Raw genomic sequence first — 15,483 nt, 5'->3', positions numbered from 1 at the left:
GAAGGGGTCCGGATATTGTAGCCCAGGAGTGGTCTTCAGTGGTAGCCTAGGAGCCCTAGCCCGTCTAGCTTCAAGCTAACCTTTGCTTGCTCCGGGTTGGAGATGCTGGCCAGGAGTAGTCACCCGGGATTGCGGTTAGGTAGTTGTGAAAATCCAGATGAAAATGTTCAGAGTTTGCGGTAGGAATCCGGGGATATGGCGAGAAAAAAAATAGGTCCGTTATGCTCTGGTTTGAGTCACGTTGTACGAAACTGGCGAGAGCTTTCCGAGCTAAAGGTTAGCTGATGACCACTAGCAATGGTTTCCTGACTGATAGCTGGTAGGTAGTTAGCTGGCTAGCTTCAGTTGAGGGATTCCCTGATCTGAAGTAAGTAGAAATACTTTAGAAAAAGAAATCGATCCACGCCGCATTGGGTGAGGCAGGTTGCAGGATAGCATTTAGAAGTTTGTTTTTTTAAAGATATGCGAATAAAAATATATATACAAGGGACACGACAGGACAAAGACAAAGACGTCTGACTGCTACACCATCTTGGATTTTTTTGTTGTTGTAATGACATCTCAAGGATATTGGATGTACCTGAGCTGAATTTGAAGTGTCATAGTAAAGGGGTGTGAATGCTTATGTAAATGAAATACTTTTTCAATAAATTAGCTATCATTTCTAAAAACATGTTTTCACTTTGTCATTATGGGGTATTATGTGTAGATGGATAAAAATATATATATTTAATACATTTTTTATTCCGTCTGTAACAGCAAAATGTGTAATAAGTCAAGAGTTATGAATACATTCTGAAGACACTGTAAATATGATCCATATCACTCACTTTAAAATATGAATACTATTACTTGTATCGCTCTTCCACATTCATTTATGTAACTATACTAAACCTCCATGGCAGACGGGAAAATGTACAGAAGCTGTTTCATCACATCTTGCTCATCTTTGGGTTTTTCAACAGTTTATCAGTTTTAGGATCTCAAAGAGCACACAGTTTTATATAGAACAATATTAGCTCCTAGTCTGTGAGACATAATAATTTCTTATCTAATCTGGTTTATGTAATTATGGAATAATTAGGATCATCTTGCCAATTAGCCGAAATGTGTTTGTTTGTTTTGTGGGTCCTGTGCGAGGCTGAGTAGGGGAACATGCAGTGCCTGAAGGGTAGCCGACAGGATTGTTTGATTAGAACACAGCTGACATTCTTGTTGGTTCCTGTGTGTCACAAGACTCAGTGGCCTGAGGACCACATGCAGCTCTGTGTACAGAGCTTCCTCAATGTTAAAGCTACAGTCACACTTAGAAAGAAAAATAAGGTAGGGGCGCCACCCCCTATTGTTCTGATGTAATACATCTATTTATTAGTCAACCTACAGTAGGATCACACATGCAATTGCTCAGAGAGAATGATGAAACAGTTCAGAGTGTATTTCCTTTAGATTTCTTGATCTTACACCAGATATTCTTATTATTGTGTTTTTGTTATCCCTTGTAGAGCATTTCAGGAGATCTGATGATTCGTAACATCCAGCTGAATCACGGGGGGAAATATGTCTGTGTTATCGACACCGACGTAGAGAGCTTGTCCGCTTCGGCCATCTTGGTTGTGAAAGGTAAGAGAACCGACTGTAAAGGTTGGAAGGGTTCCTTTATGGAATTCATGTTCAATTCACTCTGGCTATGAGATTCACATTTGTACAGTGACTAATTTCTCAGAAGTGATGACATTTTAAGTTCTTTAGAAAAGTCTGAATGTTGAAATACAATATAGTGTCGGCTGTGAATACTTGACCTTAGAGCTTGCAATGAAAAATCTTGTAAGAACTTGGACAGAATTAAAATGGATTCATGCAATAAATTGGAGCTGAAATTGGAATCTGGAAGGCATACTTAATTTTATAGGCCTATAATTAAACTTGCTGTCAAGCTACCTTTATTACAAATATGATGCTGTATTCATATTTTGGTGAGAACTGTGCAGACAAATGTACATGTATATAATATCTAATAAATATCTTACATATTTCTTTTTACATTTCATGACATGGCATGTTGTATTTGTGTAATGAAAACAACATTTTTATGACATATTTTTGAAATAATGGAAAGACAATTTTTGACATTTCTGAATTTGAAAAAGGCACACATTTTGTGAACGCAGCTTCCACAGTGGTAGTTGATATGTGTTTGGAGTAGTGTATCATCTCTCATTATTGTAGCTTATCTGTAGTGATTTACATTGGTATGCACACCCATAACACCCTATAATAGCAGTCCCAGGTGTTTTGGAAAGCCATTGTTTATTACATAGAACTTTAATTGGCTCATTTACATACTGACAAAATACCATGGAAACATCTGAATAATGGAACAGTGGAGCAAACAACAACATCATGACATGCAACCATCTTTGGAGTAGATATCCATGAACACTGTCTGTTATTCTTTGCCTCTTAGTGTTGCGGTCTCTTTCACTCAATCCGTCTCTCGCTCTCTATCGCTCTTTCTCTATCACTTCCTCTCACTGTCCATCTTTCTAACACACGCATATGTTTCACAAATTGTCCCCTCCCATGTTCCTGTCTGACGTTAGTGATCCCATGCTCTTAATCACTTCTCAGCCTCACATATCCCATGTCTGCATTAAATGTCCCTGTGAAGCCGGATAAAGGACACAGAGCTTAATAAGAGGGAGTGTGATGGCATTGGGCCAGCTGTAAAGGCAAGAGGGTGATGAGTTGGTAATGGGGGCGTGGTGTTTATGGTGGGAGTGGTGGTGCGGTGTGGAGGCTCACTTTGCTAATTGTCTGATTGAGTCAGGTCCCCCCGGGCCCCCGGACACAGTAGCAGTGGAGGAGATCACAGATAGCACGGCCCAGCTCTCTTGGAGCCCCGGCAGGGACAACGGCAGTCCTATCACCGGCTACATCATCCAGGCCCGGACCCCCTTCACTGTGGGCTGGCAGGCTGTGGACACAGGTAGTTCATACATCTACCATACAGTACATAACAAAGCACACCATAACGACGTTTATCCATCATGATAATACTGGTCTACTTTCCACTTCCAGTTCCTGAGGTGATCAATGGCAACACACTGACAGCCACTGTGGTGGGCCTGAACGCCTGGGTGGAGTATGAGTTCAGGGTGGTGGCCCGCAACAGTGTGGGCATGGGAGAGCCCAGTCCAGCCTCAGCCAAGACCAGGACAGAGGATACCAGTGAGTGTTTCTCCTCTAGTCTTTCTAAAATACATACGCAGACACACACACTAACAAACACATACACACACTAACAAACATACACACACACACACTAACATACACTAACACACACATGCACATAAATACTGTAGATACATTATACACAGACCCCTGACATCTTACATGAAAGACTGCTTGAACCAGATGTCTTGTGATGGACCATTTAGTTTGGGCTGGAATCAGGATGCACATACGCGGTCTGCAGTGTTATGCACGAAACAGTTGTCAAGTAAAATGGCATTTTATGAATATTAAACTGAACAGCTAAATCTAAAAAAAAGTGTTTTATTCTTTGTGACATTTGGCATTTGAGTTGGACAATGTAGTCCAAAACATGCCGGGTCGATAATATCAAGGGAGAAGTTTCTTGGGTGTAAAATAAAATAATATTGTGAATGCATTTTACAATTTTTCCCAATTGTTAACACACGTTTGCTGATACTACATCTCAGGTACTCATGGAAGCAGTTGCGGACCAGAGCTGCCAGATGGAAACGCACGTTGTCCCAAACTAGAACATACATTTGCCGCTCAGGATCACCTGGTCCTCTTTGCTCTAGCTGAAAAAGATTGTCAAGTAAGGTGTTCAGGAAATGAAGGAGATAGGCAGTGTTCTGTGGAGGACCCCATTGTGGCTCATAGCTGAACATATGGCGACATTTTCCCCGCGCTGGCCAGGTACAATACCTCAATGATGGCGCGTAGACCATGGATGTTCCTTCCTCTCCTCCTCTTCTTTGCTAAATTTAATCAAATCAAATCAAATGTATTTATTTAGCCCTTCGTACGTCAGCTGATATCTCAAAGTGCTGTACAGAAACGCAGCCTAAAACCCCAAACAGCAAGCAATGCAGGTGTAATCCAGCCTCATCTATGAATATGAGTTCAGGGGGCATGGGACTTGCATCCAACTCCATTGTTCTCTGATATGACAGTAAATACTGTAATTGCTGTATAGTAAAGTTCACTGTCAACATCAGTGAGTCTCTAATGTTTCAAGAGTGTAATACTACTACATCACTTACTTGCACATATTCGTACCATTTATCCTTTACTCTTTGGGAATTCCTTTCGAATGGGTTTCTGTTGATTTGCTTTATACGGAGATGGTGTTTCTGAAGGATGCGGGCTATGGTTGATAAGCTCACTGTTGTTGTGGAAGATGGTAGGGTTTTCAATAATCTGTTGCTAGATTTCCTGCAGTCTTATGGCATCATTTTTAACTACCATTTGCACAATGGCAGCCTCCTATTCGTCTGTAAATAGTCGTCTTTCAGTTCTACAAAAACAAAATAGCATGCAGTACAGTAAACACTACAGTAGTACAGTACACAAGATAAACATGTTACAAAGTAGTATAGCTCTCAATTTCATACATACATTAATAAGCCAAACATGTACTTTGTTTCCCCTTACAGTATGTATTGGAATGTACAGTCTTTACTGGGCTTTATGTGGTACTACTGTCAAATAGTAAAAGTCGTAGATAGGTCCAATGTCTGCAGTACATAACTATTCTCATTTTGGAATGTCCGGATGATTGATGCTACGGTGAAGTGGCTCAGATTGGGCTGCCCTCTCTGCCCAGCCTCTCTCAAGGTCAGCCACTCCACATGGTCCACCATAGTTGCCTGAATTTCATCAGAGATTACTCTACTTTTTCTTGGTCTTCCTCCACCTCTACCTCCACATCTACCTCTACTTTTCTCTGCCAAGTTTGCTTCCATTGTTCTCCAAACACATGAGTACTCACCTGTGGCCTTTTTATCCATGCCAGAGGTCACATTTCGCAATTAGTGTTTGAAAAGAGAAAGACATCAATTGGTAATTGAGCTTAGCTTGTTGAACATTGTTGCATTTCATCTGCACACAAGACATTTTAGTTGTGAATATTGTGTCAAAGGTAGAGAATTGTGTGTTGTGTTTTGTCAAATGTTATGGAAATGCAATCTGAGTGTAAAGCAAAACATGTGCCAATAGTATTGCAGATCTGGTGTCTGGTTCAACTAAATTAGTTACAGGTTTGGGTCATTGTGCCTCATGGGCCAGTTTTAGTGTGTAAACAATTGGGAAAATCTGTAAAGCTGTGTCATGAGACTAGACGTATGGCATATAGTCCTGTATTTCAGCTATGTTAAAAGCCTTAAAATTGCTCTCTTCTGGGATTTGCCTTACAGTGCCTGATACAGCTCCCACTGATGTTGGAGGCGGAGGAGGCACAAAATCTGAATTAGTGATAACTTGGGAGGTAAGATATCTGTCAGGTTTTACTGTTCTCTCCATAGCTGGATAATGGTTGTACTGTTCTCCCATAGCCAGGTAATGGTTTTACTGTTCTCCCATAGCCAGGTAATGGTTTTACTGTTCTTTCCATAGCCAGGTAATGGTTTTACTGTTCTCTCCATAGCCAGGTCATGGTTTTACTGTTCTCTCCATAACCAGGTAATGGTTTTACCGTTCTCTCCATAGCCAGGTAATGGTTTTACTGTTCTCTCCATAGCTGGATAATGGTTGTACTGTTCTCCCATAGCCAGGTAATGATTTTACTGTTCTTTCCATAGCCAGGTCATGGTTTTACTGTTCTCTCCATAGCCAGGTAATGGTTTTACTGTTCTCTCCATAGCTGGATAATGGTTGTACTGTTCTCCCATAGCCAGGTAATGGTTTTACTGTTCTCTCCATAGCCAGGTAATGGTTTTACTGTTCTCTCCATAACCAGGTAATGGTTTTACTGTTCTCTCCATAGCCAGGTCATGGTTTTACTGTTCTTTCCATAACCAGGTAATGGTTTTACTGTTCTCTCCATAGCCAGGTAATGGTTTTACTGTTCTCTCCATAGCCAGGTAATGGTTTTACTGTTCTCTCCATAGCCAGGTAATGGTTTTACTGTTCTCTCCATAGCTGGATAATGGTTTTACTGTTCTTTCCATAACCAGGTAATGGTTTTACTGTTCTCTCCATAACCAGGTAATAGTTTTACTGTTCTCTCCATAGGCAGGTAATGGTTTTACTGTTCTCTCCATAGCCAGGTAATGGTTTTACCAGGTGTTCTCTCCATAGCCAGGTAATGGTTTTACTGTTCTCTCCATAGCCAGGTAATGGTTTTACTGTTCTCTCCATAGCCAGGTAATGGTTTTACTGTTCTCTCATAGCTGGATAATGGTTTTACTGTTCTCCCATAGCCAGGTAATGGTTTTACTGTTCTCTCCATAGCCAGGTAATGGTTTTACTGTTCTCTCCATAGCCAGGTAATGGTTTTACTGTTCTCTCCATAGCCAGGTAATGGTTTTACTGTTCTCTCCATAGCCAGGTAATGGTTTTACTAATAGCCAGGTTTTTACTGTTCTTTCCATAACCAGGTAATGGTTTTACTGTTCTCTCCATAGCCAGGTCATGGTTTTACTGTTCTTTCCATATAAGCCAGGTAATGGTTTTACTGTTCTCTCCATAGCCAGGTTTTTTACTGTTCTCTCCATAGCTAATGGTTTTACTAATGGTTTTACTGTTCTCTCCATAGCTGGATAATGGTTTTACTGTTCTTTCCATAACCAGGTAATGGTTTTACTGTTCTCTCCATAACCAGGTAATAGTTTTACTGTTCTCTCCATAGGCAGGTAATGGTTTTACTGTTCTCTCCATAGCCAGGTAATGGTTTTATTGTTCTCTCCATAACCAGGTAATGGTTTTACTGTTCTCTCCATAGCCAGGTAATGGTTTTACTGTTCTCTCCATAGCCAGGTAATGGTTTTACTGTTCTCTCCATAGCTGGATAATGGTTGTACTGTTCTCCCATAGCCAGGTAATGGTTTTACTGTTCTCTCCATAGCCAGGTAATGGTTTTATTGTTCTCTCCATAACCAGGTAATGGTTTTACTGTTCTCTCCATAGCCAGGTCATGGATTTACTGTTCTTTCCATAGCCAGGTAATGGTTTTACTGTTCTCTCCATAGCCAGGTAATGGTTTTACTGTTCTCTCCACAGCCAGGTAATTGTTTTGCTTAATTGTGCAGAATTGAATGGAGCAATATTATGATCGGCACTAGAGCCAGCCCTCTCTTCTGTGCTGGCCATGGAGTGCCATTTCTCCCTTCCAATGTGATTCAACTGAGGGACAGCGATTGTTTCTTTGAAGCCCACTTTATCCACAATTATGTGCTAATGCAGGGAGAGAAAAAATGAAACAATCAGTGATTTCGGATCATCAACTACATTCAGGCCCCGGCCAATGGTCAGGGGGCCTGAACATCATTACAAATCATTTGTGGACTGCAAATTGACAGCAAGAAGCCCAAACAGATATCATATTTGACTAAAACATAATCATTTCAAACCTTGCTTAGATTTGTATAAGATCACATGTATCTCTCTATTATGCGTGGGAGTACTTTGGAACAGATTTCCTAATTTAAAATCACTTGGAGCTGATTTGCTAGTGTTTTTAGTCTTTTTTATAAATAAAAATACATTTCATAATTTTTTGCTCAGAAAACTAGGGGGCCAAATAAAATCACAGCCATTTGGGGAACCATTGTTTAAACACTACATCTAATCATTGCAACCAAGGTTGAAGACCTCTTTGGCAGGTGCTTGATGACAAACGCAGGGGTGTCAGTGTATTTGTCTGTATGCGTTTTAATATCACTATAGTTTTGTGTTTCGCTCCCAGCCCGTGCCTGAGGAACTGCAGAATGGAGAGGGCTTCGGTTACATCATCGCCTTCCGGCCGCTGGGTGCCATCACCTGGACACGAGTGGTCATCTCCACGCCCGGGGTGGCCCGATACATCTTCCGCAACGACACCATCCCGCCTTTCTCGCCGTTCGATGTGAAGGTTGGGGCGTACAACAACCGTGGGGAAGGCCCCTTCAGTTCCATAGCCACAGTGTTCTCAGCAGAGGAAGGTAAAGGAAATGGATGCCGGTGGAAGTCACGCTGAAACCGCATAATCTTTTCATTCTGGAGGCACGACCTTCCATAGTAAAGATGAAATTCGTTGGTTCAGACACATTCCCCCTGTAGCTGGGAGTGTCAACTTGATATTAGTTATTGCAGGGGTAGATTACAGGAAATCCTAGCAGACACTTACTACACTGGGCTGTCAGTGAGGTACTGTGTTATTTGAATTTGCCATGCAAGTCAGATCCCATTAACAACCAAGCGGAGGCAAAAGCTCTATCCAGTGAATCTACAGGTCTATTCTCTGCTTTCCTCTCTTTCCTATTAGTTTGTTGGTGTTGAATGAGTCTGTGGGGTGCTCACCAGCTCTCTATTTCTGCAGTCCCCAGTGAGGCTCCTAAGAGGGTTTGGGGCAGGAGTGTATCTGCAGCTACAGTTGAAGTGATTTGGGAAGCCCTCCCCGTTAACCCTGAAAGAGTGCTGGGTTATGAGGTAGGATTCACTCAATTTCCTTAATAAAACAACACATGCACATTGCCATTTCTAGTGTTTATATGTAAATCAGTAGCTTAATTTATTCTATTTGAACACACAGTTCTTGAAATATCACCTGGGGTGCTGTGTACTGTAACATCTCACGTTATAAGATATCATGAGGAGTTCTGTAACCTTGACAACATTTTGTTAATATGTTGATTCCTATACGTTCTGTATTTGTCCCAGCACTACTTAGAGTAGCTGTGTCTAACGACCACCACCATTTAGCTGCAGCAGCTTTTAAAGCCGGTTGAGAAAAGCTCTCATCCATCCATTTAAGTACGCAAGAAGAGATTTTCCTTTTCTCCCAGTGCTCTTTCAATCCTGCTCACCTCTGCCCCCTGGAACAAAACCCTTTGGTTGCCATGGCACTGGCTTTATTGTGTTGATACAATAGTCCTATCAGGTCAGCAAACAGGATTGGAGAGAGAGGGGCTTTTAAGGGGGTAAGCTGTTAGTATGCATCTTGAGCCTTAGAGGTTGGGTACAGTGGAGGTCATAGGATTCTGAAAGAGATGACACCTTTCACAGACAGATGCATTAGTATTGTTTGTGTTAGTAGCCAAACTGGCAGGATAGGTCTAAACTGATAATATGCCCATCATCTCACTTAAAAAATATATGTATATATATATATATTTTATTTAACCTTTAGTTAACCAGGTAAGCTAGTTGAGAACAAGTTCTCATTTACAACTGTGACCTGACCAAGATAAAGCAGAGCAGTGCAACAGAAACAACAACACAGAGTTACACATGGAATAAACAAGCGTACAGTCAATAACACAATAGAAAAACAATAAAGTCTATATACAGTGTGTGCAAATGGCATGAGGAGGTATGGCAATAAATAGGACATAGTAGCAAAGTAATTACAATTTAGCAGATTAACACCGGAGTGATAGATGAGCAGATGATGGTTTGTAAGTAGTGATACTGGTGTGCAAAAGAGCAGCAAAGTAAATAAAAACAATATGGGGATGAGGTAGGTAGATTGGGTGGGATATTTACAGATGGACTATGTACAGCTGCAGCAATCTGTTAGCTGCTCAGATAGCTGATGTTTAAAGTTAGGGAAATGTAAGTCTTCAGCTTTAGCAATTTTTGCAATTCGTTCCAGTCACTGGCAGCAGAGAGTATGGATCTAGATCTACAGTATGGATCTAGTTTTTTACTCCAGTATGGTATATTGTTAAGTTTTTTGCATGAAAAATTTGTATCTGATAGGTTAATTTAGTTGCGTGGCCAATAACAGGAATATAGATGTGCCTATCCCAAGAGCAGACTTCACATTTTCTCTCTAATTATTTACTTTACTCTTATGTCACTTAATACCCGAAACATAAATATTGAAAATGACCCTAAGCTAGCATTGGATTATTTAATATTATTTAATTTGCTTCATCAAATATCTCTTCACCTGCACCGTTAATTGAAAGCTAATACCCCCAAGGAAAGTAATGAATTGCTCTGTCAAGTGTTAAAGAGAATACGATATTCCTCCATGCTGTAGCTGGATGTGTTCATTTCTAAGTACAGAAACTGTACTTTTATCATTGAAAATACAGATTTGTAAGGGGAATACATTTTATTGAACCAAAAACAGTGGATCTTAAAGACATTATTGTGACAAGAATATCCCTATACTGTGTTAAACAAGCCCTTTGTCATTTGACTTATTGAGGTTACTCTTGGGTGCCTTTGTAGAATGACCATGGGCTAGAGATTATTTGTATCAAAAAATTGAAGACCCATATATCATTGATTGGGAAGCCAGTCCTCCACTGCACACCAAATGGCATTACAGAATGAATGATGAGGATGTTCTAATAATGTGAGTTTAAATAAAAGTCCCTTTGGCTAGAATTAAATTGTGTCTGATATCTCAACCTCTTGTTGTTTTCTTTCCATTGGTTAACAGGTGGTGTACTGGGAAGATGACACCAAGCCTGACACAGTAGGCAAAGTCAGAACCTCTGGAAACTACTCGGCGGTTAATGTGACTGGACTGAGCGCTAACACACAGTATTATCTAGCTGTGTGCGCCTTTAACACTGCAGGGACAGGGCCACAGTCTACACACATCAACGCCACCACCAAGAAGCCAGGTGAGTGAATCTCATTTCCATGTACGTTTTAGTCATTTAGCAGTTGCTCTTATCCAGAACGACGTTTATCTTAAGATAGCCAGGTGAGAATCTACAATTATCACAGTCGTAGTAAGTACATTTTCCTTCAGCTGTTTGGAGGATTGTACTGTATATGCATTTTTACTTAAACAATTAGGGGGAACAGAAACTCTTTATTTTGTTAAACTATACAAGTATTATATGAACTGAACATCTCTCTTTCATCATCACTTCTCTCTCTTAGCACCAGGCCAGCCTCCTTTGAATGTAGAGTGGACCATGATTGGCTCTCTGCTCACTCTACACTGGGGTCCTGTGATAGCCATGGAGACAGAGGCAGAGGTCATCGGATATCTTGTATGTCTCATGTCACTGTGGCTCTATTCTTTTGTCAAGCACAACACGACCATCTCAAACCCACTCTTTCCATCATTTTGGTAAGGTTTTCCACAGGGACAAAACATCCATAGCTCCAACCAGCAAACCTCACTGTACTGTCACCAAGCATTAGTAGCCATTTTATCATCCAATCAGCAAATCAAGTTTAAATTCCCTCACTCCTCACTGCTCATTTCAGGCGATCTTTAATTTTTGATTGTGTGTTTTGCATTGCCGTTTCTAGGTGCTGTTGAGAAGACACCGGTACAATGACGTAAACAGCATCATAACAAACAAAACCAGGATGGAGCTGACGCTGTCTCCCAACGACAACTACCTGATCCAGATCAAGGCCCTGAGTGAGGGTGGTGAAGGTGTGGGCAGCGAACCCATCCACATCCATAAATTAAGTACGTTTGCCATTTCCTCTCTCTCGCCTCTCCTCTCCCTGTGTTCATTGATGAAGCTTTAATGATGATTAAATCAGCCAAACAGAACATTTATTTTGGGCTCTTGCATCCCTCTTCAACCATGTGTAATAGACTTCTTTCGGGTGCAAGAAATGCGACCTTTTTAGAAATGCATGTGTGGTGCAATCCATCTCTGCCATTGGGTTATTATTCCTTGTTGACTTTCCGGTTCTGCGGCATATAAAATAGAACAATGCCCCCCCCCTCCCCCAAAGAGATCTGCTCTCTGATGTGATATAAGCCTCATCATCTCTGTGTACTTGGTCTAACCTGTTGAAAGCCATTAAAACAGAGATATGGAAAGCACTATGTAATTCACAGTTGCCCTTTGATTTACAATGACTTGTCATCAAATTTAGCAGATAGAGACAGAAACTGCCCCGACTTCGTTTTTTTTGCTTTTTTTGAAAAGTGGAATTTTCAGTTCTTGAAGAGCTTCTTTGACTGCTGGTTTGTGGTTTCAGGCATGGGCGCACGAGGTTCGGGAGCATCTAGTCTCAATCCGCTATCAATGTCTCATCTCTCCGCATTCCTCATCAGCGCTCTCCTCCTCCTCAAGTCCTCCTGGTGATGTCTGGACACAGTCACAGCCCTCCTAGTGGCCCTCCTCACTCCCTCTCCTCTAGCAGCCTGCTCCTGCATTCAGATAGGCATGGATGCAACCCTCTGTGGCAGTGCTGGACAGAACAGGAATTTTGAAGGGGCCATGCATTGAGGATATAAATTATGTTCTGTAGAAAACATGAATTTGTGTGCATGATATTTAACAGTTTCCTCTCATATCATAAGTGCTGTCATGCTGTAAAACTATTTTGGAAATCTTTTTTTTCCAATGGAATATACTTCTATTTGGGAGTACTGATGTCTACATTATATATGTACAGTTGAAGTCGGAAGTTTAGCCAAATATAGTTTTTCACAATTCCTGACATTTAATCAGAGTAAAAATTCACTGTCTTAAGTCAGTTAGGATCACCACTTTATTTTAAGAATGTGAAATGTCAGAATAATAGTAGAGAGAATTCTTTATTTCAGCTTTTATTTCTTTCATCACATTCCCAGTAGGTCAGAAGTTTACATACACTCAATTAGTATTTGTTAGCATTGCCTTTAAAATGTTTAACTTGGGTCAAACGTTTTGGGTAGCCTTCCACAAGCTTCTCACATTAAATTGGGTGAGTTTTGGCCCATTCCTCCTGACAGAGCTGGTGTAACTGAGTCAGGTTTGTAGGCCTCCTTGCTCGAACACACATTTTCAGTTCTGCCCACACATTTTCTATAGGATTGAGGTCAGGGCTAATGTGATGGCCACTACAGTACCTTGACTTTGTTGTCCTTAAGCAATTTTGCCACAACTTTGGAAGTATGCTTGGGGTCACTGTCCATTTGGAAGACCCATTTGCGACCAAGCTTCAACTTCCTGACTGATGTCTTGAGATGTTGCTTCAATATATCCACATAATTTTCCTCCTCATGACATCATCGGTTTTGTGAAGTGCACCAGTCCCCCCTGCAGCAAAGCACCTCCACAACATGACGGTGCCGTGCTTCACGGTTGGGATGGTGTTATTCGGCTTGCATGCCTCCCCCTTTTCTCTCCAAACATAACAATGGTCATTATGGCCAAACAGTTCTATTTTTGTTTTATCAGACCAGAGGACATTTCTCCAAAAAGTATGATCTTTGTCCCCATGTGCAGTTGCAAACCGTATTCTGGCTTTTTTATGGCGGTTTTGGAGCAGTGGCTTCTTCCTTGCTGAGCGGCCTTTCAGGTTATGTCGATATAGGACTTATTTTACTGTGGATATAAATACTTTTGAACCTGTTTCCTCCAGCATCTTCACAAGGTCCTTTGCTGTTGTTCTGGGATTGATTCGCACTTTTCGCACCAATGTACGTTCATCTCTAGGAGACAGAACGCGTCACCTTCCTGAGCGGTATGATGGCTGTGTGGTCCCATGGAGTTTATACTTGCGTACTATTGTTTGTACCGATGAAGGTGGTACCTTCAAGCATTTGGAAATTGCTTCTAAGGATGAACCAGACTTGTGGAGGACTACAAAAAAAAATATTGGGTGATTTATTTTTTTTTTTCCCCCCATGATTTCATGCAAAGAGGCACTGGGTTTGAAGGTAGGCCTTGAAATCCATCCACAGGTACACCTCCAATTGACTCAAATGATGTCAATTTGCCTATCCGAAGTCTCTAAAACCACGCTGTCTAAAGGCACAGTCAACTTAGTGTATGTAAACTTCTGACCCACTGGAATTGTGATTAAGTGAAATAATCTGTCTGTAAACAATTACTCGTCATGCACAAAGTAGATGTCCTAACCGACTTGCCAAAACTAGAGTTTTGTTAGCAAAAAATTTGTGGAGTGGTTGAAAAACGAGTTTTAACGACTCCAAGCTGTGTACGTAAATGTCCGACATCAACTGTATATATGTTTGACACTGATCCTTGAAGATTACTAATGCCTTAAACCCATTTACATACCAAAGTAGTTGACAAAAAAAATATTTAGTTATCTTGTGTTTTCAAAGTAATGTGAGTTTTTAATGAAGGTATGTTACATAATTGTGGTGTCAGCTGCTCAATGGAGAGATGTGTTGTGGTTTATACTGGTTGGACGTCCTTTGATATAACTAACTGTACATGGCATCTTGAGTTATTATTATGAGGTTGAAGAAGTACAACTAATTATCTAACTGACAACATGCCCAAACTAATGTCAAATTGGCCAATATATAACAGATAAAACCAGTTTTACATGATAACTGTTTGAATCATAATAATTTGATCAAGTGATTTTATAGCTGTAGCTAAACCATTACCTTGAATGATTTGTGTTTGAGCTGTGTTAACTGAATACCAGTTTGGTCACCTGTCCCTCTAAGCCACACATCTCTGCATAGTGAAATAGTATTAGGCGCCTTACAGAGCTGTTGGCTCCTGAGCTTTAGACCCCTATTTAAAACAATCTGATGGGACTTGACATTTTGTTCTGTATCTCATGCTCCTCTTAATAATTGATGCATATCACACTCTGCATTCAGCACACAGTGAAATGTTAAGGTTCCCGAGAATAGAATCATGTAGAGTTATTGTGTCAAACAAATCCCACTTGTAATTTTCTGCATTTAAATGATCTCTAAATGCTAAATACGTCTATCATTTGACCTCCTGATTATTCAGAATTCCGACCATCAGTTGGCAAAATATATATAAATCATACATGTTTAAGTAAAGGACATATATGAGTGCCTTCACTGGAACGTCTTACAAGTTGACGGACATATCCACTCTTTCTGGATCAGTTTTTGGAAAATTAATCAGGGGGGGAGGTGGTCTATACTTTTCCTAATTCCTGAGAGATCCCGGGCATAATAAATGTATGATTGAATCTGCAGCATAATTTAGCAGTTATTAAAGCATCTAAATAAATGATGTCATGTCAATGGAGCCATGACTGGAAATTAAGGGAAAAGTTGGCTGCTGTCATGTCCCTTTCTCAAACTTCACTCTGAGAAAAAAGGGTTATTCGGCAGCCCCCATAGGAGAACCCTTTTTGGTTCAAGGTAGAAATATTTTGGGTTCCATGTAGAACCCTCTGTGGAAAGGGTTTTATACAGAACCCAAAAGGGTTCTTCAAAGGGTTATCCCATGGGGACAGCTAAATAAGCATTTTAGGTTCTAGATGGCACATAATTTTTTAAGAGTGTATAAAGTACAAGACTAGAGAACTGCTACAGTATTCTTTTAAAGAACTGTGACAAGCCTTATGGTGAGGGAGAAACTGTTT

At 40.6% G+C, this 15,483-nt stretch overlaps 1 protein-coding gene across 2 annotated transcripts in view; it reads left to right on the top strand.

Moving 5' to 3' along the window:
• The window catches only part of LOC124003530 (contactin-3-like), a 76,401-nt gene extending 63,736 nt beyond the window's left edge, over positions 1–12,665 (top strand). The window contains exons 14-23 of one of the 2 annotated variants that reach the window (XM_046311857.1): positions 1,503–1,620; positions 2,828–2,986; positions 3,079–3,228; positions 5,448–5,518; positions 7,937–8,171; positions 8,549–8,658; positions 10,625–10,811; positions 11,077–11,174; positions 11,455–11,620; positions 12,145–12,665. In XM_046311857.1, the coding sequence (XP_046167813.1) occupies positions 1,503–1,620; positions 2,828–2,986; positions 3,079–3,228; positions 5,448–5,518; positions 7,937–8,171; positions 8,549–8,658; positions 10,625–10,811; positions 11,077–11,174; positions 11,455–11,620; positions 12,145–12,251 (1,401 nt within the window). In that variant the 3' untranslated portion in view covers positions 12,252–12,665. Of the gene's footprint in view, positions 1–1,502; positions 1,621–2,827; positions 2,987–3,078; positions 3,229–5,447; positions 5,519–7,936; positions 8,172–8,548; positions 8,659–10,624; positions 10,812–11,076; positions 11,190–11,454; positions 11,621–12,144 lie in introns of both variants that reach the window. The other variant, XM_046311855.1, reaches the window with a different exon arrangement.
• The last annotated feature ends 2,818 nt before the right edge of the window (positions 12,666–15,483 follow it).

The sequence above is a fragment of the Oncorhynchus gorbuscha genome, linkage group LG18 (genome assembly GCF_021184085.1).
Source record: "Oncorhynchus gorbuscha isolate QuinsamMale2020 ecotype Even-year linkage group LG18, OgorEven_v1.0, whole genome shotgun sequence".
In the NCBI taxonomy this organism is placed as follows: domain Eukaryota; kingdom Metazoa; phylum Chordata; class Actinopteri; order Salmoniformes; family Salmonidae; genus Oncorhynchus; species Oncorhynchus gorbuscha.
Note: the sequence above shows the minus strand (reverse complement) of the source record. Positions and strands in the feature narration are given on the sequence as shown.